Source organism: Patagioenas fasciata, chromosome 6 (assembly GCF_037038585.1).
Source record: "Patagioenas fasciata isolate bPatFas1 chromosome 6, bPatFas1.hap1, whole genome shotgun sequence".
NCBI classification, from domain to species: Eukaryota; Metazoa; Chordata; class Aves; order Columbiformes; family Columbidae; genus Patagioenas; species Patagioenas fasciata.
Window position 1 is genome coordinate 27,186,907 of NC_092525.1, and position 25,443 is coordinate 27,212,349.

At 38.0% G+C, this 25,443-nt stretch overlaps 2 protein-coding genes across 7 annotated transcripts; one reads left to right on the plus strand and one right to left on the minus strand.

Moving 5' to 3' along the window:
* Window positions 1-38: 38 nt before the first annotated feature.
* On the plus strand, window positions 39-18,324 carry FNDC7 (fibronectin type III domain containing 7). 6 transcript variants are annotated; one of them, XM_065841808.2, is made up of 14 exons: window positions 101-559; window positions 1,008-1,026; window positions 2,002-2,259; window positions 3,721-3,975; window positions 4,677-4,937; window positions 5,424-5,681; window positions 6,981-7,235; window positions 7,937-8,194; window positions 8,521-8,775; window positions 9,540-9,794; window positions 10,377-10,637; window positions 11,149-11,178; window positions 11,702-11,768; window positions 17,955-18,324. In XM_065841808.2, exons 1-13 carry the CDS (start codon window positions 500-502, stop codon window positions 11,740-11,742), a joined length of 2,466 nt encoding a protein of 821 aa, XP_065697880.2. In that variant the 5' UTR covers window positions 101-499; the 3' UTR covers window positions 11,743-11,768; window positions 17,955-18,324. The 6 variants fall into 6 exon arrangements, with proteins under 6 accessions (XP_065697879.2, XP_065697880.2, XP_065697881.2 ...); XM_065841809.2 differs by lacking the exon at window positions 17,955-18,324 and adding an exon at window positions 12,470-13,338; XM_065841807.2 differs by lacking the exons at window positions 11,702-11,768; window positions 17,955-18,324 and having other exon boundaries at window positions 39-145; window positions 233-559; window positions 11,149-11,631.
* On the minus strand, window positions 15,979-25,400 carry PRPF38B (pre-mRNA processing factor 38B). Its single transcript, XM_065841813.2, has 6 exons — window positions 25,013-25,400; window positions 21,662-21,730; window positions 21,225-21,376; window positions 21,081-21,141; window positions 18,321-18,544; window positions 15,979-18,054 (listed from the first exon to the last, which is right to left on the minus strand). Exons 1-6 carry the CDS (start codon window positions 25,295-25,297, stop codon window positions 17,202-17,204), a joined length of 1,644 nt encoding a protein of 547 aa, XP_065697885.1. The 5' UTR covers window positions 25,298-25,400; the 3' UTR covers window positions 15,979-17,201.
* Window positions 25,401-25,443: the final 43 nt, after the last annotated feature.

Here is a 25,443-nt window from a genome sequence, read left to right on the forward strand (position 1 = left end):
GGGGAACCGGCAGCTAGTATGACTGCAAAGAAATGAGAGGAAAATGTCTCTTTCCGCAAGACGAAGCTTGAAGAAGGGCAGCTCGCAGTCCGTGTCCCATTCCAAGGGGCGTACGACAATTCCTGACAGAAAAAAAAAGATCCTTGTGAGTAGACAAAAATGGCAATAGATAATAAACCGAACAGCAAATTTTGAATTTACGTTGGCCTTAGTTATTTTATTTTACCTGTAGAAGCAAGGCAGAAACTGCGTCCTGTAACAGAAGGGAAAAACCACCACCCAGCTGCGTAGAAGTTCAGTGCTACGTTGGGCTCATTTCAGCAGGGTTTGGTGATTGCTGGCAGGCTCTTGTCTGGCAGGGAGGAGGGAACATAATGTGGCCTCCTCTCAACCCAGGGAGTAAACCTGTGGTGACAGCTCTGCTGCAACATATCACTAGTCACAGCAGGATCAGCCCAAGCTCGTCCCCGTGGCAAGGCTGGAACAAAGTTCTGACAAGATGTGCACTGCAAAAAATAAATCAATATTTATTGGACTGCTTTTCAACTGCCTAGACGTGGTGAGTGGAACTCATTTGCTTTGAAACTGTTTTCAATGATATTGTACTCTTTGTAAAAGTAAACTGAAGGTTAGAGACTGTCTGACCTGCACTTCTACGTTCATATTTTGTTACTATTATGCTTTTGTGGTGTTTGCAAGTGACTGAAAAATAAAATGTTAGGACCCAAGGTCTTTCAAAGTCTGCCAACAGCTGAAAACTGGATTAATAGGCAGATTCAGAGAAGAAAGTAATGAAGTAATGTGAACTGCATACCTGTACCAAATCTCATTGGTTTCATAAACTTTCTGTGCTTAAGGAATCTCAGCAAATACATCATATCAGTAAAATGTGTTTTTAAAATGTAATATTTTAAGTTGTTATTGTTACTAAGATTGTTAGGTTTTTAATTTTCCAAATAAAATGTTTCACTTTGTATTTATAATTTTTTTTACATCTTCCTTTTCAGATCTTTTCAGCTAACACAGGTAAATCTTCACAATTGTGTTTTAAGGTTTTACCTGCTTATTTTTGAATGGGTCTGAAGGAAACACATGTGTGATTTGTAATGAGACATTTTGTAAGTTCTAGCAGCTTCCTGGACAAATAATGTTTTAAAGTTTGATTGAGCTTTTGAAGATCAATATTGATATCTTTATAAATTTTAAACCTCCTTTTTAGGAGTTCCAATTCTGTCAAACACTAGCACAAAGATTCTGACAGACCACTTATGCCTTGACACTAGTGTGAACCAGGGAGAACACTCAGCTGGACAAATTGCGCTGTTCATTACCTACGTAACTGTGCTACAAATAGGATTAGAACTGTCCCATATTTGCACCCAATTAATTGTTGTAACTTTTAATTAGAAAAACAGCACCATGAGAAGCATGATCCCCTGCGTGCAAATATTTCCGATGTTTTACAACATTTTATACTTTCTTCAATGTCATATTTTGTGCCTACAGCTCCTATTGCCTTAAATGTAAATAGTGACTAGTTTAAGATATAAGGAATGCAAGATTGCAAGAATTCATTCATTCTCTGGTGATAGTACACATTTCTGCATATACTGCACTATCAAGAGTCTTAAATGCTTAATTATTGCAGACATGATTTACAAAACAAGCATTTGATCCTATTCGTGTTGACACTGACTGTAAATTTGCATATGGATTATACCCAGTATTTTAAAAAATAATTAGCATACAGGGGTTTTAAGAAAAATAGTCATAATCATAACGTGATATTATGTGATAAAGCAGCAGTTAGTACAGTAATTAATGGATTACATAACTGAACAGAGGAAATAGCACTCCAAATTCAGTGGAATAACTATCATCTGAAAATTGGGTCACATAGATGCTTGATAAGGTACTGAGCAATGTTTTTGTCAAGATTTAACTAAATTCAGGAATTACTGAAATGGGTTTTTTTAATAATTATTTTCTTCTTGGTTTTAGGTTTCTCTGTGTCTATATACGATGTGACATCACGAAGCATTTGTCTCAGATGGCCCAAGTTTTCAGGAGCCTCTTCTTACAGAGTCACAGCTACAGCTGCGAATACTGTAGGCCATTCATTACTGGCTCATTTTAGCGATGTTACATTCAAAGGATCTCTCATGTCATTAATTCCCGATACTAATTATGCTATACTAGCAGAAGCCATTGACAAGAATGGAATTATTCTTGCAGAAACACAGATTATGCAATCAACAGGTTAGTAAAAGAAATTTAGTGAAGTATCATTTCCATTGACTTTTGTAGGACTGTGATTTTATCCTTGATGTTTCATTGTACTGGTAGGGAACAGCTGCCATTCCTGTTCAAACCTTTTGCTGGCTCGTCTACTAAGTTCAATATTAGCATGATTAACTCATTTTCCCCTCTGCTTTTTAAAATAATATATATCTTTCCCTGGCCTGCCACACACAGCTTGCTCAGACTGCAGCTTTCCAAATCACCTACCCTTTCATTACAAATACAGATGTGAAGCTATATGCATTTTTCAGTACCGATGCTAATAAACAGGATTTTTGTTTCATTCACAAAAGGACTTGCAGAATATAAGTCATTGATGTATATTGATGAAGAATCTACATAAACAGAAGTGCTTTTTTTATTCATCACTAGTGCAATAGCTTGTTCAAAGATTGCAAAAGACCCACCTGCAGATGTTCCATAGTCATGGTCATATAGAATATATGTTACAATTTTTTCAAATTGAGCAAAATAAGTTGTGTGACTATAGCTGAGTAAGAAAATGCTTGGGAGTAAGAGAGCAGACATAATGCTCAGGAGTTGTATAACTGTGTATGACACTTGCTGGAGTCTCCAAAATCCCAAATTATCTGCCTTGCTATAAGTAAGTTTGCCTCAAGGTGCCAACTTTTGTTCCAAATACTTTTTAATTCCTTTTCTTAATTTTAGGTGGGCTACATCTTCATTTCATCTCTTCTTTTTTCTTCTCTTCTAGTGAGTTTTTTTGCAGCCTTGCAATAGATGGAATTGCTCTACATATGTTGATTCGACTCTGATTGCTGACTATAAATTACTTGTGGTTGAGAAATACACCCTCTGCAGTTATTTTTCTGACTGCAGTACACAAGAGCTCTTTCTGAATGGCCTGCAGGATAGCATGACAGAAGAACATATAATTGCAATATTTGATATGTTATGTTATTGTACATCTAATTATATGTGCTCTGAGGAGAGGGTTGGATAAGATGACTTCCCACAGTCCCTTCCAAACTTAGATATTATATGTAGCTCTGATATAGAAATGTCCATGATTCAGCATCCTGTTTCAGGCTGCTTTGTATGAACATCCACTCCTTCTTTGTATATACTGTTTTCTGTAAACATCCAGTATAGTTAGTTGTCTGTAGAGCAAGACCAAAAAGAGACCTCTCAGTGCAACCTAGGTTAAATAATGGTCATTTTAAATAGTGATTTCAAGAGTGCTAGAATATTTTTATTGAAAGATGAAAGTTGGTCTAGAATATCGCAAGTGTCTGTGTATTTTGTTAATGCTAATTTAAACTTCATTTAACTTAAATTTTAAACAGTCATAGAAAGCATAGGCCATTGTCTTACACTTTGTGAAATGTTCAGGGCGCTTGGTGCTTCACAGGGCTGAGCTCCCCAGCTTCAGTATGTTTATCGTTATTTCCGTTTTAGCTCCTGACATACCTGTTATTGACCAAGCTTATTCAAAAATTAGCAACAGTATCACAGTGGAATGGAGACCGGTACGTGGGGCTACTGGTTACCTGCTGACTGCACAAGATAGAGATTCCTGCATTGAAACTGTAGTTACAAAATCTCCGGGCACAGTGATGGGACTGAAACCTGCCACCTTGTACAGAATCACTATCAGATCTATAAATTCAGGAGGAAAAAGCCAACCTTCACCTTTCAGAAAAGCAAAAACAGGTGGACTTGCAAATTTTTATTTCAAATTCTGTATTGTTGTCATAATATAAAACATTAATGCAAGTTGGTGGGTTTTTTTAATTTGAACAGAAAACAAACAGTATAGCCCAGTACGGAATTATTGTAATATTGTATGTTAAACTGTGTTGATCACATTCTCCTTTCAGTTTTTGAGGACTAGAATTTGGCTTAATGACCAGGACAAGAGTCTGAACTAATGGTTTACTTTGACAGTACTGTAAGTTAAATGTTTAGTAGAAAGTTTTACTAGAACTTGTATGAATATTTGTAGTTTATTTTAACAAAATCTAATTTTATTTAAACAAAAGACATAGCTTGAGGGAATGGAAGAAATGAAGAAACAACTAAAAGTATAAAGTAATGAGATAATGTGAAACTTAGAGGACAGGAAATGCAATGTCTTCTTGGTGATTTTCATTCTCCCACACACTCAGCCTTTCATACTTTGTGTATGTGTTACATTCATTTTACAAAACCTATAATATCATGATGAACGCACCAAATCAGTTTCCATATTTATTCTGTCAGTCTTGCATTAATTTATTTTTCTGTTTCTCTTGTTGCTAAATTTGTCTCCCAGAGCTCGGTGATTGTCGTTTCTGTGTCTTCATTTCAAATTTGGCCCTTTCAAACAGTATGACCAAGAAAACAACCACTGAATTGATGTTCTTTCTCAACAGTCCTGGCTGCTCCAGTTCTGTCTGTTAGTTCGCCGAGTTGTGACTCCATTGCAGTGAGCTGGAAAGCTGTGTTTATGGCAGCTGGATTCTCTGTGTCCCTCATGAGATCTGATGGTTTGGGCAGAATGCTGAAGGAGAACACCACCAATACCTCCTTGATATTTACAAATCTAGATCCAGGAACTCTCTATATTATCAAGGCATATGCCTGGAATGTCGATGGGATACCTGGAGATGATTTTACTTATAACCAAAGAACAAGTAAGATATTTTCTTTTTTGAAACTAAGTAAGCATTAAGAAAAAAGATATATTTATGTGTATGTATGATCGTGTTATGTTTTTCTAAGATACACTGGGCAGATTTTCCAGTCATATAATTTTTACCCCATCTCGAAGTTCATGAAACCTCAATTGACCTGGCTATGTTTAACGAATATTACTGAGTCAAAGATAGCACTAACTACCACTAAAGTTGTACTTAGAACAGGCCTGGATAAGGATTACACAAGCTTAGACTGATTTGAGGATTTTTCTAACTGTGAGAAGTAAATTTTAAAATAAGGCAAGGAGATTCAACAAAAAGCTTTGTGACAGCGTACAGCTAGAACTATTTATTTTAAAAAATGTCGAAGGAAGGTAAGGTCTGCACCACAAAAATTGTATTTAGTCTGCAAGTTATGAAAAAGGTGATCTTTGTAGGCATGTGCTATGTTATGTTTATGTGTTCCAAACTGATATACCGTAGGTCCTAATGCACCAGCGGATGTTCAAGTAGCTTTTAATCGTGGTGCTTTAAGAGCTATTGTTTCTTGGATGCCAGCAGAAGGAGCTCTAATTTACAGCGTGACAGCCTCCAATGGACTCTTGAAACTGAAGTGCAACACATCTTCTGCCTCTTGCGTGGTGTCATCACTCCAGTGTGGCTCTGAATATTATGTTTCTGTCACAGCATACAATGATGCTGGATCTAGTAAACCTACTGATGCAGTAAGCCTAAAGACTAGTATGTGTCATTCATCCTTGTGTAGCTTATGACATTTTAAAAAACATTTCTTTCATTTCAAATGTAAATTAGTCTACTACAATTCATGAGTGGTTCTCAAATAGTTATTTTTGCTTCTGAACTGTGTGCACGAACTGTGCCATATACCTTTCTATTTCAGGGACAATAACCTAAACTTCATATTTTTGTGAGAAAAGCTTACAATCGTCTATATATTGTTGGCTGAAACAGTAAACTTGCATTTTACTCTTACCCATAGTACCTGTTCTAAGGTCAATTTTCTGAGAGTAAAACTAATGTAAGTAATAACAGATCTTTCCCACTCTATCAGGTCTGTCACAAATAGATTTGGAGAAATCTGTGAGGGACTGGCCTTTGGCTGAGAACCGTTTGAGGTTAAATCTAGTTAGAAAGGAGGTCAACAAAACCGCATTCAGCTAAAGTAGCTAAACTAAGATAACCATCACAGACCATTCTCAGGTAGCAGCTTTGTCAGGACAAAAGGTTGCTCAGTTCAGCTCCTTAGCACCACTGCTATGTCAGAGTCTATTTCTTCCTGACCAGTTAGATCAACTGCCTGTGCAAGCAAAACCTAAACCGTTTATGTTATTATGTGCTACCTTAAAGATACAACATTATTTACTTAATTATTTAATGCAACCTGCCCTATTTTGAGTCCTCATTGATATGAGCAACTCGGGGCAAGAGACAGCTTTTAAGCTGTGGGCTGTGATCTCAGCCAACATTGCTCCAGCTAGATCATATATATTCATTCTAATAGCAGCAAACTAAACTCTTTGAACTAGAAGTAAATGTTATTTAAGCAAAAGCCATGGAGTTTGCAGTTTAGTATGAAATTTTGGGATGCCACCAGAAAGGAAATCTGAGGAAAGGACAGCTCTATTCAGACACAGCCAGTGATTTTCATACCAATATATAAACGGTTTTTACATAAAGGGTTTTGGATGCCAACTGCTATTCAAGCTGTGCCAGTTCCTTTTGAAATACTGCCTGGTGCCACTGGCTTTGTTCACAGGCACTTTTCAAGCAGATCTCTTTTCTGTAAAACATGAAGGTAGCTTCTATTTTGTTCTGTAAAAATCATACTTTTAATCTAAACGTAACTAGCATCCTCTGTAAAGGCACAAAAGTTGCTGTTTTCTTGAACAAGGCAGAACTTTTAAAGTAGAATAATTCTATATATTCCTCTTTTCCTTGATTCCCCTAAAGTATAACTTCAATAAAAATATTCTGATTACAATTCTTTTTTTCTTCCATTTTAAATATGTTGTTTTTCAGTTCCTTGTGCACCGGTAAATATATCAATTGAAGAGGATGAACCTGGCCACTTGTTGGTATCATGGTCTAGCGTCAATTTTGGTCATTATTACATGGTTTTTGTGAAGAGTGATGATGGCTTGGAAGTGCACTGCAACACATCGCATACTCAATGCCATTTCCAGTCGGACTGTGGCTTCACTTATGTCATTAGTGTGTTTGCATATAACAAGGCAGGGCAGAGTCCTTTAGGTGATGTATTCAACTACACTACTGGTAAGTAGCAACATATTCCTGCAAATTCATTTTGGATCATTTAACTGTGTTTATAGTAGAGCTGGTTGGACAATTTTATTGAAAGATAATGACTTAAACTTCTATTTTTATTCAGTGTTTGGGCGAAATACATGAAGGTTGGCAGAGAAAAAGAATCACTTTGCAGTTGAATTGAACTTGCATAGTCAATTGCAACAACATGTTTACAGACTTGAAAATAGTTTAATGATTGACAATCTTCAGGCAAGGACATATGAATAACACACAGTCCTGGCATGACATCTGAATTCCGGTCCTGTTTGTTTGTTTTTCTGTTGCCTTATGAAGGATCTACCAAAGTCTTAAACTTCTGCATAGAGAGTTTTCACATTTGGAAAATGAAAAAGTAGTGAGTTCAATGGGAAATTGTGAAGAACATTTTTAGATTTATTTAACCTCTAGATGCTTTGTAATTTTAAATATCAGGGATATGCATAATTCCTGTGCCTAACCTGTGCGTTACAATGCCCGCTCTTGAAAGGAGGGGTGCTGGATTGATTCAAGAAGCAAGTATGGGATTAATTAGACTGTTCGCACAATATCAGTCACTTTTGGAGATTTGAGACACGAAGCACATGGAGAAGTGAAACACGTCTCTTTGGTTTCGCACCAGTTTCCAGCTGATGTTCAGGTGTCCCTCTGTGCCCTGTTTCTGTCCCCAGCGCCCTGCTGCCCCAGCGACCTCCGCGCTGCCGCCGTGTCCAGCCACGCCGTGCAGGTGACCTGGGCCGCTGTCCGTGGTGCTGAAGTCTACCAAACGCGAGCTGCCGGCGGGGGCGGCCTGGAGCTCTGCAACGGCACCGCCACGGCCTGCACCCTGTCCGCCCTGCGCTGCGACACCCGCTACAATGTCACCGTTTATGCCTTCAGCGAGGCCAGGGGCAGCAACATGTCGTGTGCCTCTAAGCCTGTGGCAACAGGTATTATGATCATTCTCATTTTTCTGTAGTAGAAGAAATAATTAGTTAGACACTTTCATGATAACATGGATTAAAAGCATTACTGGAGTGCTTCTGATAACTCCAAGTTTTTGAAAATCAGATTTACAATTAATCTCTGTGTGTAAAATCCTTATGTTCTCAGTTCTGTCACATGTTCTAAATTCTCACCAGGAGTAAACATTTAAGGATCATATATGTTTTCCAAAGCAGTTTGTCAGTTGTAACTGGAATTTAATTTTAATGTGTAACTTATAACAGTATGCATAAGCAATCTGTTTTAATACTCTTAATATTAAATATTTCAGCTCCCTGCAGTCCTGAAATTAAAAATATCTCAAAGGAGGCTCTTTCTGTAATCAGCGTGCACTGGCAATCTAACAATGAAGAAGCTACATATATTGTCACTGCCAGAGGAGAGGCTGGACTTTGGCATTGCACAAGCTCTGGAAGCTCCTGTACCCTAATTAATCTTCCCTGTGGATCTACTTTCTCTGTTAGTGCTATAGCAAGATCACCAGCAGGACAGAGCTTACCAAGCTACAGTGTCCCCTTAGAGACAGGTATGTGGGAAATATTTAGCAGCATAATATTAAAATAGTTCTATGTCTCTCTAGATGTTTTCGGCATTACAGTGTGGCACAGCTGACTAAAATATGATCATATCATCCACTAATGTAATGCATAACTGCCTCGTCAGCATTTTGACTTTTCATATTACCAGGAGAGGCAATGAGGTGATGTCATGTCAACAAATAAACAGTGTGAAGAACAGATTAAAAGCACATCCTACCCACCTTTGCTGCTATTAATTTGCTAGCAGAGTTTTGTCCTGTACCAATTACCCAGAAAATCCTTAGGCACAGTTTGGAGGTTAACATACACCAGGATCTATTTTTAACAGGCAGTTTAGCTGCAGTCATTATTTACATTGTAGAGAGGAGACTTCAAAAAGAAATGGAACCAGACTGAGGTATATGTCTTGAGGTGCAGAGAGAAACCCTGCTTAATTAAACTGCAAATGTACCCTGATATTCTGATGACAAGTTTTAGTAATTTTTAGTATCTTGATGAACAGTCATCTTATAATAATTCTAGGGTTATAACTCTCTGTTATAGATAAATAGATCTTATATTGACATTCTGTTTATTAGAAGCTTGCCAGAATAGTCAAATATTTTTCAGCACACTGTTTGCCTGGAAAGTGTGCATGTCTTCATTCCTTTGCTCTTGATCCTGTACTGTTCTAATTGAAACCTCCCCAAATACCTTCCCGTTTCCAAGTACAAAACAGAATTGACTTCTCTATTTTTTTGTCCCTTTTAAGCTCCTTGTTGCCCTAGTGACCTGATACTAACTCAAGTGACAGAGTCTGTAACAAATATCAGCTGGTCTGTTGGAATGGGTGCACAGACATATGTAACAACACTGGAGTCTCCAAAAGGACAGGCAAAGTGTCACACTCTTCAGAACTACTGTCTCCTGGGATGCATCACATGCGGCACCAACTATACAGTATCTCTGAAAGCAATCAGTGAAACGGGTTTGACATCCAGTTGCACATATCAAGGATATTCTTCCAGTATGTAAATTGTAAATGCAATTGGGAAGAAAGACTCAATATACAACTTACTTTGTATGGTGTTCGTCTTATACAAATAGTGCAGCTGAAACTTGCAGTTCCTTCTTTCAAATAACTACACTTTGGATTATTCTCATGTATCATTTAAACCCTGTTCTAATCACAACCCTCAGGTGGCCATATAAAAAAGATTTGATAACATTGCTCCAGAACCAATCTTTAAATTATGCTATGGTATAATGACATTTTAGAGACCACAAGAGGATTCTGGGCACTCCAGGGTAGCCCTGGTGCCTTGTCCTTTAAACTTTGATATGCCTCCGTAGTCAGGAGAGTGCAACAATATTCCAACGTGTAAAACAATGGCTGGATTCCAGATCCATAATATGAGCCTAAAAGAACTTTTTCTTCCATAGTTCAGTTCAAGAATTATTTTGGCTTTCTGTGAAATAATAACTTCTCATTGAAATACTGGTATCTAGTGTGATAGTAATCATATCACGTGGTTTAAAATGCACTCTAGGAACTTGTATATATTGTGGGTTTGCAAAATTTGCATATTAATGTTTCTTATTTTATTAGGTGCTTGCTGCCCTTCTGGGGTGAAGCTATATCGACTCGGCAATAATGGTATCAGGGTATACTGGCGAGCTTCTGATGAAAAGATAAACTACAGTACTGATTTACATGGCTCCAAAGGCAATTTCACCTGTAGCCCTAGCTCGGGTTTAAGTCACTGCGATATCACTGAGATACCTTGTGGGGATGTCTACATGGTGGTAGTGTCCCCAGTTACTGATAAGGGGCCGAAGCTTACATTTTGTCCTAAAAAAATATATTCAGGTAAAACTTAAATTTCTTTGAATGATTTTTTTTTTGAACATGCAAGTAAAGGTGGCATAGAACAGAAGATCTCTATTCTTGTGCTGACTCAAGAGTAAATTTTATGGGTGCTATCTTGCAATATCTGTGAAAGGAACTTCACAGGAGTATTTTGGGACTGGGCACTCTTATCTACACAGGTGCCTTTTAACTGGGTCACCCATAACCTGGTGAATACAGAGAAGTTACTTTTCAGCTGGGAGGTTAGTAGTGGTTAGAACACAGAAGCAAATAATTGAAGATTTAAAATCAATTAATCCCTAAGTGCACCTTTTAAGTAAAAGTTGTTTAAAGTGGTAGTAACTTCCTTGGGATTCCTTTCTCAGGGCATAAATTTAATCCGTTATAAAGCTACTGCTATCTGACGGGATTGCGCAGTTGTATAGCATGCACTACATTCTACAGACTACAACTGTTTTCCATATTACAACCTGACACCTAACTTTGATACTACTGTTTCATGTCATTTCAGTAACCTGTTCTGGAAGCTCCGTTGGAATGGGTAAGAGCACACAGTACATTCATTCCAAATCCATGCTGTTAGTAACAAACCTGTTAGTGTCATGTAACTCCAAATAAAATGCAAATAATATGTATTCTACAGTCAAGGCTTGTGTTAGTGTTATGCAGCCTTGTCTCACCATCCTGTCTCATCATGTATAATTAAAAATCTTACCTATATTGTGACCCGTTTGCTATCATGCATTTCACACTGTTACAACATTTACTGTTTATCTGATAGCACATAATAAAAGGCAGGCTTATGTTCTGTAGCCTTGCCATAGGCCATCACAGATTAAGTCGCATTTCTGATTTTTATTTTAAAAACAAGTTTAAAAAAAGTGTGGCTTACCTCAACCTGTTCTACCTTATTTCTTCTGGAGTTTCAACAGAATAGTCTTGTGCTATATTTGCCTATGTAAACTGCTAGAAACAACTCTGAAAACAGCCACTGAATCAAACATTTACCACGACTGTTGCTTTTCCATAATTGAAATTATCTTAATTTCTTAATTCTGTTGTAGTGATTTATAGAGGAAAGAGCAATGCAGAACAACGTATCTAAATGAAAATTCTGATTCAGATAATGAGGTAAGTTATCAATCATAATTCAGATTAGGATGTATTAATCAAACATTTCCTGCTGCTTAAATCCTTGGGATTGGATGATAAGCTTCACCAGTCCTGTATATCCTAAATATAACTGGTTTGTGAAAATCTGTCATATTTACCTCAGAAACCTCACGTCTGCTCCTACTATCAATACTGATTTGACCTCTCCTCCATTTACAATAAAACCCTCTTCCACTTCATTAACCCTTTTCTAATACTATCCTATAGTTCCCCAGAAAAGCCCTCAATATCCAAAAAGATCAAGAAACCTGCCAGCATTCATTTACTTTCTCTGGTAGCTAAAATTGCTCATTCTCCAACAAAAGTACTGGTGCTCTGGACTATTTACTGCCCTTGTCTCAAAAGGATGGCAAGAAGTCACTGCTGATTCTGTCCCCAACCCAACACTGATCATCTCCTCTTTGCCACTGGCAAAAAACAAACTCACCAGAGTCTCACTCTTCAGTAAATTGATTGTAGGTGGTCCAAGAATTACATGTTGCTTCTTAGAACATGATCTGTGCTTATTCACTGTCAAACAAGTCTTTCTTGACGCATAATTTTAAATTGCCCTGCCCTGCATTACTTAATAGAAGTTGGTTTTCTCATTAAAAAAAAAAAGTAAAAATAAGTATTGTTCACAACTTTCTTCTTCACAGGTTTTTCTTTTTCCTTTGCAGTTATCATTGTCAAACACTGTCACCAAAGCCTAAGCATTTAACCAGGTGGCTATTAACTGGATTTTGAGAGGTCTAAAGCAATCAGTTTATTTTGGAATCAAATTCAAGCCACAGCATTCTTCTTTTCATATAAAGAATTCTGATATTTCCATGCTTTAATTGTAATTCTGATGTATTTTAAGCACTTATAAACCATTGGTGGTTTTTTTTCCTCTGTTTTTCCTAGCATAGACATTCACATCTCAAAATTACACAGTACAACCTTGACAATGCTGTAGTACTATTTTCTTCAGCTTCTCTCATTTTCATGATTGAAAATGAGAAATGCAATTATAACATAATGTAGTATTTGCATATCTGTTGGGGAAAAAAAAAAAAAGCAACAAGCTGAAGCTGAGTCAAGATTCCAAGAAAAACCTCATTGATTCAGCTCAAAAAAAAAAAAAGAAAAAAAAAAAGAAAAAAAAAGTTAGAAATTTACCAAAACAGGGAAGAAAAGCAACACAACCAAACTGAGTCAGATCCACGCTTCCTGCTGTGGCTGCGTGTTTGTTGCAGGTGGTGTTACTCAGAAATTAGACATTGTCTAATAATAAACAACACTGCTGGTATGTGTCACTGGCACTCAGAGAGATGGTTAAAAAATGTGTCAGGATTAGTTTCAGGTTCTCTCCAGGTTGACCAACCGCCAACTCCATGTACCTTTTAAGAGAAAAAAAAATTGAAAATAAAGAAAATTCCTGTTGAAGACCTAAAAGTAGGTGGCATATTGGTATGCTAAACAAAATGAATGTTTTCAGAATAATATCTGTGAAATCATTAAGACTGACCAATCAGGTGACTAAAACCACCTAGGTTATTTCATGATAAACGCCTTCATTAATGCTTACTTAATAAAAGTTTCAATTAAATGAATAATTTAAGATGTATTAGTTTCAATTACACAAGCATGTACACTTGCAAAAAAAAATATGTATTGTTCCAAATACAAATTATTTCTAATTGTATTTGAAACAGAACTCATAGCTCAAAACTTAAATAGGCTGTTTTCAGTCCAGTAAAGAAAATAGCAAAAATCTGTCCTTAAATTGGTTTCAGATTTGACCCAAAATTGCTGAGATTTAAGAAGTGCGTTCTCCCACACCCAACTATTTCTGAGGAAGTAAAGGGAGACACAAACACATACAAAAGCCCCACAAACAAGCAAACAAAAAACACTCTCACCACACTCACACAAAGCAAACAAAACCAAACACAACAAAATAATCTCACACCCCACCACCACAACAACAACATAGCAGAACCTCAACTGGCATTTAAATAGTTTTACCCTGCTTAATAGCTAGTGGATGTCTCCCATAAAGTTTTGTGCATTTCATAGCTGTGCAGGAAGGGCTCAAACATCTACCAAAGCCAGAAGAAATCATCTTTCAGGTTCCCTTTAAGAGATGCTGGCTATTTGTATACTGTCTTTGAGACAGGACAGTAACATTCAGCTGTAAATACTAAAAGTATAAGCTCATTCACGTTTCTTTGTCCACGTACGAATGAAAGTATAAAACCCGTGGGTATGCATGGTGTAACCATGATCGGATCGGATGATTGGATAAATTGCCCTGCCATTCAAATTACCTGTTTCAATACAGACTGACAATCAAAATACCACTTCAAGACAGATACATGCAAGTCCTTTTGTACTAATTACCTGCATAATTATGTGGCAGTAGGCAGATGCTAATCTCCAGGGCCAAAGCCTTGACCTCACCTCAAAATAACAGAATGACAGTTTGCTACTTGTTTGGATCTGAAATATTGTAGCATCTTCAAAAGAAAAAAAAAAAAAGGACAAAGTAGTGGTGTATTTCTCAAATTAGCATTACTAGTCCAGATAAGTACTTATTGTTGGAGACACAGGAAATTCCAAAGACAAATGAGGAGTGACTATCCCAGCACACATGGCACAGCATAGAAGCTTCTGGTTCACAGTGCAGGGTTTGTTGTGCTTTCACCCTGAGAACCAAAGAGGAACTGCACAGGCTGTGTTACTCGGAAGGTCTGCAACCATATGTCCTGGGGCAACTCTCACAATACCTCAAATTAAAATCAGCAGAAGTTTCCTTCTAGTGACCTCAAGCCACACACCCCCTGCAACTGTACCACTGGCAACTGCATCAGACCAGTCAGCACTGCAGACTCCACTGATCCTACACTTTCTGATGAGCTGCTTTGTATCTGTTCCTTCTGGTTTCAAGGAAGGTCACATGAAATGAAATGGCATCAGAAAGACAAAAATAGAGTCGCTGGATCCAAACCCAAGAGCTGCAAGATACTAAATCCCAATAAGACACATGTCTACATTTAAATAATTGTCATTAATATTGTGGTATCCATTACACTGCTAGTTCAAGTATAGAAGATGTATCAAATTACAAGCAAAATCAGAAAGGACTACTGATTGAAAAATAAAAGCAAAGTCCTCAAATTACTGCACTTGTAAGAGATAACTGGCATAGGCCAGTCTTTCCATAAGCTGTACCAAAATGTTCACTATCCTGGAATAAGGTGGCTCTCCCCACTTTCAGGTCAGGTTTTTCTCAAATATCTGGATTTTGCCTGCAAATAAACCATTCTTTCATTGTCTTTCCCAACTATGGCAGAGGAGGAGGAGCCCTGAAGGAACAACTGGAAATCAGTAATCCATTTTCCCTGACAGAACACTGGCCTTGCAGCCTCTCTGCCCAAGAACGTACTTGTTAGTTTTTAACCTTCAGCCTGTGAGTTTCTGAACAAGTCCAAAAGAAACCTTCCAGTGGCAAGTAAGGTAAATTAGTTGTCGTCACTCTCTGGACAGAATCCACGCCATTTCCTGGCAAACTGCAAAGACAGTTGCAATCACCTACTAGCCAGGGTATTTCTTAAATGGCTAACAGAGTTTTTCTCCTCCTCTATCAAATGAGAGTTCAGTATTTTAGTTTTGCAATGCAATGGACTGAACTTGTTGAACCTTATATTTCTTTTTTCAAACTCAGATTTAAAATCAGATAAAAATATAAGCAGATTATACCTGAACAACCTCGGTATTAGAATATTTGGAATACTAAGGATCACAGTGACAAAAGAAAGACTAACAATATAGAAAACACTAAGTTAGTGCAGGAAGGAAGAAAATACTTTGTTATTGTTGCTTCTTTGAATACTATAGAATGAAGCGTATTGTTAGAAATTCAAGCAGGTTTTTTTCTCCTGGGGGTTTAAAAATACCTAGTACTTACGTATCATGCCTAGATGCCCTGCACCACACACAAGAAAAAAGACAAATATAAAATTTATTTGTTCTTCCTATTTTTGGGCTGCTGCATTTCTTTGTTAGCTGTATCTTCCTTATAAGGTACTTATTACATAAAATCCCTTATTTGTACAAAGTGTAACTTGGTCTGAAAATGAAACACGGAGGAACTCAAATGCTCTTCATACTGGCAATGAACATGCAGGGAAAAGCTGACACCCAATACAAAGGAATTAATTGAGAGTTTATTCCAGATGGTTCTCCTCACTCAGTACACAAGTCATCAGAATAATCTATCAAATAGACCTGGACTTTAGCAATATTATTTTTCTATAATGGATTTTGGGTTTGGCTTTGAAATCCTGTTTAAAAAAAAAAATCTGCCAGATGAAATGTTCAGCACAAACTGCAATCCTTACTATTTGTAAAAAATATGATTTAAAAAAGGACACTATCAGGTAATTCTTATTTTAAATGTTAACACTTATAAAAATGCTTTGGAAGCTTGAAACTGAAATCCTTTGTAACAATTTTCTTCTTCTACCTCCCTCTTCCCATCTTAAAAGCCTTTATTAGCCCAAGATTATCATAAATGACGGAGTGCAGCTGCTGATTAAAAACATTAAAAGACCACAACTGGATAAATTGTGTTTCTTTGAAAAAAATGGAAGCTTACATGTTTTTTTTTTTCCAACAAATAAAATGCATAGACGGCTACGGTACTCATCCGTCAACCTTTACAGTGTCCGCTTGAGGTAGCCTTTCTAAAGAATTACTAAACAAGCCCCAACATAATCTAAATATTTGCATCAAAACCACTATCTCCTCAAAAGTCCACTCTCAATTCAACACCAGTGGTGATCAACAACATAATACATTTTAAAAGCTCTTGAAAAAACAGCAGGTACAGTGGACATACATGTTAGTTCTAAATCTGCAGCCCTCCATGTACATTGTATGCACATAAATATCTCAGCTATAATACACATTCAAGATCCATCCCTAAAATCGATACTATTATGTAAAGCACAGCCATGCTAACTTCAGGATACAAACCATAATTCCACGTCTACAAAATGAAAGTAGAATTAGTGGCAGTTTATTGCCCCATACAAATTTAACCAACATGGCAACCATGCCAAAGGAATTAAAACATTTTCAGGACATATGTACAGACTGTACATTTCAGAAACATCTGAACAATAAAAATGCAAGAACAATCTCTGCCTTACCAATTAAACTAAACAAATGGTTTGAAACCGTCAATGCATTGAATGGGTTTACAAAGGCACTTCCCTACCCAAAATAGGAAATGACAATCTGCAGCCTAGAGGGAGGTTGGAGAAGAGTGCTCATCAACTACTGCACAATCTCAACTTTAAGAAAAAATAAGCAGGATTTAATCAAACATTTATAGGATTCAATGTGATCCACTTCTGAAAGAGTTCACGCAGTCTCATCTTTGTTTTTCTGTTGCTTTTCTTGGCTCTCTGGTTCTGTACTTTGGCTCCTTCGATGCTCGTGTTTGTCCGAATGGTCCTTGCTGTCACTGTGATCGTGTTTATGGGAACGTTCTTTGCTTCTACTACGCTTCCTAGATTTTTCTTTGCTGGGACTCTGGTCTCGTTTTCTGGACTTCTCAACACTATCTGTTCTTCCTCTGCTTCTGCTTCTACTTCGTTTATTTGACTTCTCTTTACTTTCATTTTTATGTTTACTTGATTTCTCTTTGCTCCTGCTTCTGCTACGCTTACCTGTATTCTTACTTCGGCTCCTACTCCTATGCCTTCTTTCCCGGCTTCGACTTCTGCTATGTTTTCTCTCTTTTTTGGAATCCCTCTTGTCATCTCTGTGTTTTTTGTCATCCTTTTCATCTTTGTGTCGTCTCTCTTCTATATCACCCTTACTTTTCCTTTCTTTCGATCTTTCTCTAGATCGATCTTTTTCCCTCTCACTACCTCTTTCTTTATCGTAATCTCTCTCTTTTTTCCGGCTTCGTTCATTTTCTTTCTCTCGCTCCCTATCCCTGTCTCTTCGATCTCCTTTCCTGTCACGACTTCGACTACGGCTTCTGTATCTGTCCCTGCTTCTGCTTCGCCTCCGTTCTAGTGTGCGATCAGTACTTCGAGATCGCCGCCTTTCTTTTTCTCTCTCCTTAGCTTCACGTTCTAATCTCTGCCGTTCTCTTTCTCTTTCTAGCTCTCTATCAAAACTGGATGATCCATGGCCTTCCCGATGATGACTTCTGCTTCTGGATCTTCTGGGAGACCTCCTGGGACTGATGGATCGTCTTGGAGACCTTTTAAAATACAAGATACTCAATATGAAATACACCGTTTTAAAGCTAAGTGACCTTCTTTACTTTCCAGTTTATACTTTACATACATAATCTAGACTTAATCTCAAATACCAAATATCATCTGATTATTTTAATTCATTAGCATCCATAAACTGTTTTGCTTGTTGCCTTAAAACCTATCTCAGTGAAAAGAAGACACGTTTCTGGTAATAAGTAGTTCAACACTGAACTTAAAACATTCATTTTCAAAATAACACGTATACGACCTTGAACGTCTACGTTCTGCATGCCGGTCTATTTCTTCCATTCCCTCCTTGCCATCTTTCTTGATTTTTCTAGGTCTGCTTTTAATTTGCTGGTCAATGGTTTTCTGGACTGGCACAGGAATTCTTGGAAACAACGTGGAAAACCATTCCAGCTTAGTGAGGAAGGAACGAAGCATCTCCCCGATGGTCATAACACAACCGCCACCTGCCTTCACATCGAGGTCCTACAAAATACAAGCAAAAAATATCCTGATGGTCAAAAATACTCTTTACTTATTTAAAAAAAAATGTTGCAACACTACTGCCCTCTTGAAGTCTCATGATTATGAAAGTTTACTTGTCTCATATTCTAATACATTTCCTTAGAAAAATTCCAACTCTGCACCCTTTGGATTTGCAGTATGTTACAGACAGGGAATGGGACTTAATATATATGCATGCAGGCACATACTAATCCTGCAGCCATCTGGATGGTAAGGGACTGTCAGTGAAGAGATTAACGTGAAATCCCCTTACACAGTCTGGCTATATGGTATGATCTTGTATTTCATTTAAATGCCACGAAGTTGAGAAGTCCTCTCAAACTACATTTAATACTCCATTTTGTGGATGTACAACTGCGTACCATCATACCCAACCCTGTGGCCTAAATCACTTAAGAACTACATCATTGCCTATCTAAAAATGATCATAGAAAAACCTCTCGTATAAAATGGCATCCTAACAGAATTGGAAGCAATAGCAAACCAACTGCCATGAAGCAGTGAGGTTTCTAATTTAGAAATATGTAAAAAAAGAAATAAATGAACAAATAATTGGAAACGCATAATCCATGATGACCATTGTCTCTGAAAAGGGTCATTACCGCATGAAGGCCTTCTTGCTATGCCCTCTCACAGCTCAGGACATGTTAGTCAGCTATTGTCAGTCCCAAACCTATAGTGCAAGCACACAAGGAAAGTGAGATTTGTTATCTAAACAGGAAGAGAAAATCTAAATGTAAAACTGCTTGCACTCACACACATTTAAGTGTTCAGATATACAGATTTTCCAAATATAATCGCTGCAGAGATCTAAAGAAGAAAAAAAGGAGTTAAACGTAGCACCTAGAGAGTACGTACAGTTAAACAAAATAAACAAACATTTTGAAAAGTAAGTCTGTATCCTGGGAAGTTTTTCACAGCAGCATGACAAAAGATGAACTGCTTCCACATGTTTAAGAACTAGAGAAAAGCTTAATAATTCCATATATATAAACTGGCTTCATCCAATTGAGCTTGACCAAGACTGGTAAGAAACAAGCAGCCCCAAGCAATTTTTCCTACATAACATAAAGCTACTGAAAGCAGCTGGGAAAGAAACTCTAATTCCAAAAATATATTGGGAAATTTTAAACCACAATAAACAAATATATGCCAATAACCAATATCTGCAATAACTGAAATGTATAAACTAAAAAAGGCGCTTTGAATAATGAACCAGTAAGACCTGCACAACGAATCGCACTTGTGATCACTTTATTGTCCTGGGAATCAAGTTGTTTGTGGGTCCCTGAAAATGAAGCCACCCCAATCCTCCTCATAAGTGACAATGCAACATTGCAGAGTTCATATTAACTAGCACCACCTGGGGGAAAAGGAGGATATCACAGCGATGCAATCACAATTTACATTTGTTTAGATTTTTTTAAAAACATACAAGAACACAGGTTTACCTGAAATAATAGCTGTTTCCTTTGCACAGTGTTTTTGATACTTAGCAAGAAAGATGCTGTTTAAAATAAATACACTGCATTGCAGTCAGATACAGGTATAATTAACACTATTTTTAATACGAGTGTTCAGACATCATTTGCAACTACAACATTTGAAACTTCCTGAAGATGCCTGCTGTCACACTGAAGAGGGCAAGTGATCTTTCCTGTTCCATGCTTAAATCTTGGATGCAATTTAAAACCTGCTCAATACATACAAATTGCAACAGTATGTAGCAGACTGTATTTTCCACTTCAGAGATGAAGAACCTCACCCACCAGCTCCTTCTCCATTTGTCCACACAGTAAAACAGGACTATGGTACCAAAGGCATTCTCCTATATGGCTGAGTAATAATGCAACCCCCTTACTCAATTTCTTCAGTTAGCAACTCGTGTTGATTTTTTGCCCCATTAGCAAAGACATTAAAGTTACCAAAAACAATGCCACCTTATGTAGTAATTACGCTGTTTGTTTCTCCTCTGAAGAAACCCTGAATTTAGTTATTCCAGGACATGAATATAACCCCAGAGATTTTTTGGTATATTTTTCAAGATCAATGTTGGTTTCTACTATATACTTCCCACTCTTCCTTCTATGTAAGCACCAATTCCCCCTAACCCAGTAGTAAATGCAAAACACAAATTTAGCACTCTCAGGACTTACTATACCTTGCTTAAAAAAACTAGTTTTCTAAAAACCACACGGAAGCTGCACTCACACAGCCTGTTGTCTGCATTCTAATTTAATAAACCTGTTTCACATGTCTTCGTAATATTTGACACTGTAAGATCCTAACCAATGGAAAATCCTGCTAGATCTTTGAAATGTAGGAAAAATAAATTGGGTCTCAGCTCAGACCTGCTTCTTGCACTAATTAGTGAAGTTACAAGAACATAACATCGCAACATTCGAACTACATAAAACCTTACCAAACAGTGTTTAAACCTAAAGTGGTAACATGAAAAGAAACAAAAGAAAATAAATTATTACCCTCGCGGACATACCTCTTCATCATCAAGAAAGGATTCAAACCAGTCCCATAGATCTGTAGGTGGCTGTGTGTACCTTGAAGTACAAAAATAATGTAAAATTTTAATACAGGTTTCGATATATTAAATAAGTCATTAGTTGATTACACTGATACTTACCTAATATACATAAATCCAAGAGCCCTAATATATGGAGAGTCTGTATGAGTTATAAGGCCCATCACTTGCTTACGAGTGAGTTTCAGTGTAAATAATTTGTAGAGCAGACAAAAGGCAGTAGACACAATTCCTCCAGTTCCAACACCTCGCACCTTTCAAAAGAAAAAAAGTTAGTTGACAACACAGGAATTCACAAAGACATTATCCCAAATCTACAAAGGAACATGAGAACTAACACAGGATAAACTACAAATCTACTACATGGAAAAAGTAACACTACTTGCACCTGCTGGTTTGGAAGCAAAGGGAATATATTCACTCTTTGTAATGTAGTTTTATATCTAGATACTGAAACAACATACAAGCAAGTTTTAGCTGTGCTTGGGAAATTTATTTACCAGACAGAAAAATTTAAGAAGGCACGTACTTCTACTTACCCCTCCACACATCCCTGTCTGGCCTGCTGTTTTTCTGCTCCCCTTTTCCCACGGTTCAACATGCGTAACCTGAAAAGGTGGGATGGGGGAGAGGACAGAAAGAAAGAAAGAAAGAAAATTACAATTACAACCTTCAGAATGTTTATCTGCCTATAAAAACCTAATTTAAACAATTAATATCCTACATCAATCTTAAATAGCTTGTCTTCTCCTACCAAAATCAAGATCAAGTCTGCTTTGTCATTAAAGTAAACCATTCCTCTTTTTCAATTATCATATTGAAAAACTACAGCCAAAATCATGGATGAAGTTAAAAAAAAAAAAAAGGGCAAAAAACAACAAAGCAAGCATCTACGCTTATTCTATACTCCACGTACTTTCAAATACTTTATGACTAAACCCCATCATTACTATTTGCTGTGGTGACTAAACAGTAACCTTTATTCAAACTGTCTCTTAACAAGTTTACTGATACTTGCCACTGACAGCTACAGAAGTCAATCTACAGTCTCATTCATAAATCTCATTTATGCATTGATCTTAGCTAGAGATTTGAATATCATCTACAATCAGGACATAAGAAAGATGTCTATAAGTATTTTAACCTAAAAAACCAATATTTTTTCTTGTAGTCTGCAGTGATGTTTATAGATAAAATGGTTCCCAAGAACTAATAAGTAAAGCTTGCCTAATTCAAATATTTTGAGATGCATTTAGAGGTGAGTACACAAACATAGTTAACCAACACTATTTCTTAAATTTGATACTAAGAGTCATAAGAAGTTAAGAACCATAAAACCACCTAAGCTACTATCTAAAATTGTGAAATTCAGAGCAGTAACATCTGGTTCAAGAAACAACTATATTTCCTAAACATGTCAACTTAAAAAAAAAAAAAAAAGCTACAATGGTGTTACACTGGATTGGAATAAGAGTTTGTGGCCAAGTTGTACTGTAGTTCACAAATCAAAATTATGTAACAATACATGAAACAAAACTAATTATGTACAGAATGACACGAAATCAGAGATATCCTAACAGCTAAAGTTGCTGAACTGTTCTGTTGTTTTGGTTTTTTCCCCACAGTTGCTGTCTTATCCAAATAGGAAACATGAGAGAGACCCATACCATAGAATTCAAAATCCACTATGACTTCCTGTATTACTAGCATAATATAAGAAGTTCACAAATAATACTGCACATCCTTCTGATTATTTATGGTTTTGCCTCCCACAGGAGAAGTATTTTTTAGTCAAAGGATTGAGTATGACACTATAAGAATCTCAGTCTTTTTTTTTTTAAATTACAGTTAGGTTTACTGGCCACAATCAACATACACATGCTGGGTTTGAGAGATATCAATAAACCCCAAATGTTTGAAAACAAAACTAATTTCAGAAGAGTAAAGTTTTGATCCTACCAAAACTGCTGCACATGCTTAACTTGTTGGAAATATACAGACTAAATGAAGCTGAGGACACACACGTGGTGCTAAGATCAAGGATAAAGAAAGAGGAAGTCAGTCACTTCGCAGACACAGAGCTGAAACAGGAGACTAGAACCACAAGTGAATTAGTTCAAATATCTAGACAGAATCCATGTCTTCAAAGATGGTGACTATTACTACCTGCCTGTGTGACTTCCTGAGAATCCAGCATTCTTAATCTTTTTTAATGAGCTACTTATTGTGGTTCTCAAAGACAAATACACTCGAAAATACACCTGCTTTGGTAGATATCACAGCCATTAAACACCCAGACAAAGCCAGCAATTTCTCAGGAATTTCAAAACACGAACAGAATTCATATCTTCTGCACAGAACTCAAATCTTCTCAACATCAATGAATAACCTTAACCATCAGGTTGTCCTCTGCCTCTCATCTATTACTCATAAGGCTCTGAGTTATCATTTTATTTATCATGCAGTTTTGAGTCAGAGTAACTGTCAAGTTCAGTAAAACTTTATTTACATTGGATTAATAAGCAGATTTTTAATGATATATCAAATTTCTCCCCCAATTTAAGATTAAGCCACTTATGGAATGAAACACTGAAACAAGCAAATAAACTATTTAACATACTGCAGTTGAGCTCTACCAATATTAAGACGACAAATTGCATCCAATATTTCTTACTACATCTGAAAAGGTCGACGTAGAATACAGTAAGCTCTCAAATTTCCTGAAAATATGCTTCTAAATCTTTCAGCTCTTGCCATCACTTGCAAAAATAAACTTCGCTGCTTTCCATGCTGATAGTCAGAAGGAATTCTTTCGATTTCATATGCAGCAAATAGTAAATTAACTGAAGAGAACCATTGTAGACAGTCTGTGTAATTCTGAGTAGAATTAAGCAGTCCGCTCCAAATGACAGAGCCCAAGCACAGAAGCTTTACCAAAAAGAGGAAAAAGAGTAGCACCATTTTCATAAGTGCAAACAATGCCTAAAATCTCCAAGTACTTCCACCGAGTTACTTTCCCACAATTATAGTGCCCTGAGTAACATGACTTGCCCTGGTTAAATAAGAAAAAAAAGGCTATTAAAAAATTATTTTAAAGTATATTGAAACACACTGACACATTAACATCATCAAACAGAACCAATTCATCTGAGAAAAATATCTCAATAATCGAAGTGCAGCTGACTGAAGACAGGAGCCTGGATTATTTAGGTTTTGGTCTCATCAGAACAAAGAAGGTGGCTGTGTTGATGAGCATTAATTATGCATACCTCTACCAGGGAGAATGGCTTGATGGAAGCCTCGCTGCAAAACTGATTCAATCCTGCTAACAAAACAACAACTGAGACACGGGTGCACTGACACAGTTATCTCCCCAGTATACCCTACCTAACACCAAAAGAAACACTAAAATGAACTAGCTTTTGGTTTGGTGTGGAGCAGAGGATCTCAACCTCTAACTGAAGGCGGCAGCCACATGCAAACTCCTGCTGAAAGCACCTGCAGTGACCACGGCACCTCCAGCGCGGTCACACGGCTGTGGGCAGTCTGGGCAGGGCCTGTCCCCGAGCCGGCCGCCGGTCGAGCCCCCTCCCCGCAGCCCTTCGCCGGCCATTTCCTCCCCCTGCCCGGGCTCATGCTGCCAGCTGCCGAACTCACAACGCCGGGATTCCAAATGCGACGCGAAAGTCGCCTCTTTAGTGAAGAGAAGGGAGCACTTCGGATTCCCCCAACAATAAAAAGAGATATCTACTCGCACCCCTTACCGCCAGATAAGGGTCAGGAAGGCAGGAGAGCCCGCAGGCCGCACTCCCTTCGCACCGCGGCCGCAGGCGGGCTGGGCACCGGCGCCAGCGCGGCCCGCCGAGCCCGGGCCGCAGCCCCCCGCTCACCTTGAAGTAGATCTCGTCCACCACCTCATGGTAAGTCTTGAGCTCGTAGAGCTGCACCTTGAAGTAGGGCGATGAGAGGATGTTGGTGAGAATCATGGGGTTCAGGTTCATGGTCTTCTCGTTCCCCCACAACGGCAGCACATTGCCCTGCTTGCCCGAGGCCGCCGGCTTGGGGGCTCCGCTCTGCAGTTGCTGCTGGGCCGGCGGGAGGGCGCCCGGCTGGTGCTGGGCCGCCTGCTGCCCCTGACAGTTGCCGGCGCCGACAGCGGGGCTATTGTTGGCCATGGCGGCGCGGGGCCTGCGGGGCGGACGAGCGGCCACGCCACACCAGAGCGCGGGCTGCCGGGCCGGGCGCTGCCTCCGCCAACTGCTGACAAGATGGCGGACCTGCGGAAGTAACGGCTTCGCCTTCCGGGGCCGAGACGGCCAAT

What these genes read in the sequence shown, in the direction of transcription:
- FNDC7 (XM_065841807.2), top strand. Translation starts at nt 500, where the DNA reads ATGTGCACTGCAAAAAATAAATCAATATTTATTGGACTGCTTTTCAAC. An exon ending in TGTATTCAACTACACTACTG is followed by an intron (nt 7,236 to 7,936) that starts GTAAGTAGCAAC and finishes TTCTGTCCCCAG; the next exon opens with CGCCCTGCTGCCCCAGCGAC. An exon ending in ATATCAAGGATATTCTTCCA is followed by an intron (nt 9,795 to 10,376) that starts GTATGTAAATTG and finishes TTATTTTATTAG; the next exon opens with GTGCTTGCTGCCCTTCTGGG.
- PRPF38B (XM_065841813.2), bottom strand. Translation starts at nt 25,297, where the DNA reads ATGGCCAACAATAGCCCCGCTGTCGGCGCCGGCAACTGTCAGGGGCAG. An exon ending in AGACAGGGATGTGTGGAGGG is followed by an intron (nt 21,377 to 21,661) that starts GTAAGTAGAAGT and finishes TTCTTTTGAAAG; the next exon opens with GTGCGAGGTGTTGGAACTGG. An exon ending in GCAGAACGTAGACGTTCAAG is followed by an intron (nt 18,055 to 18,320) that starts GTCGTATACGTG and finishes GTATTTTAAAAG; the next exon opens with GTCTCCAAGACGATCCATCA.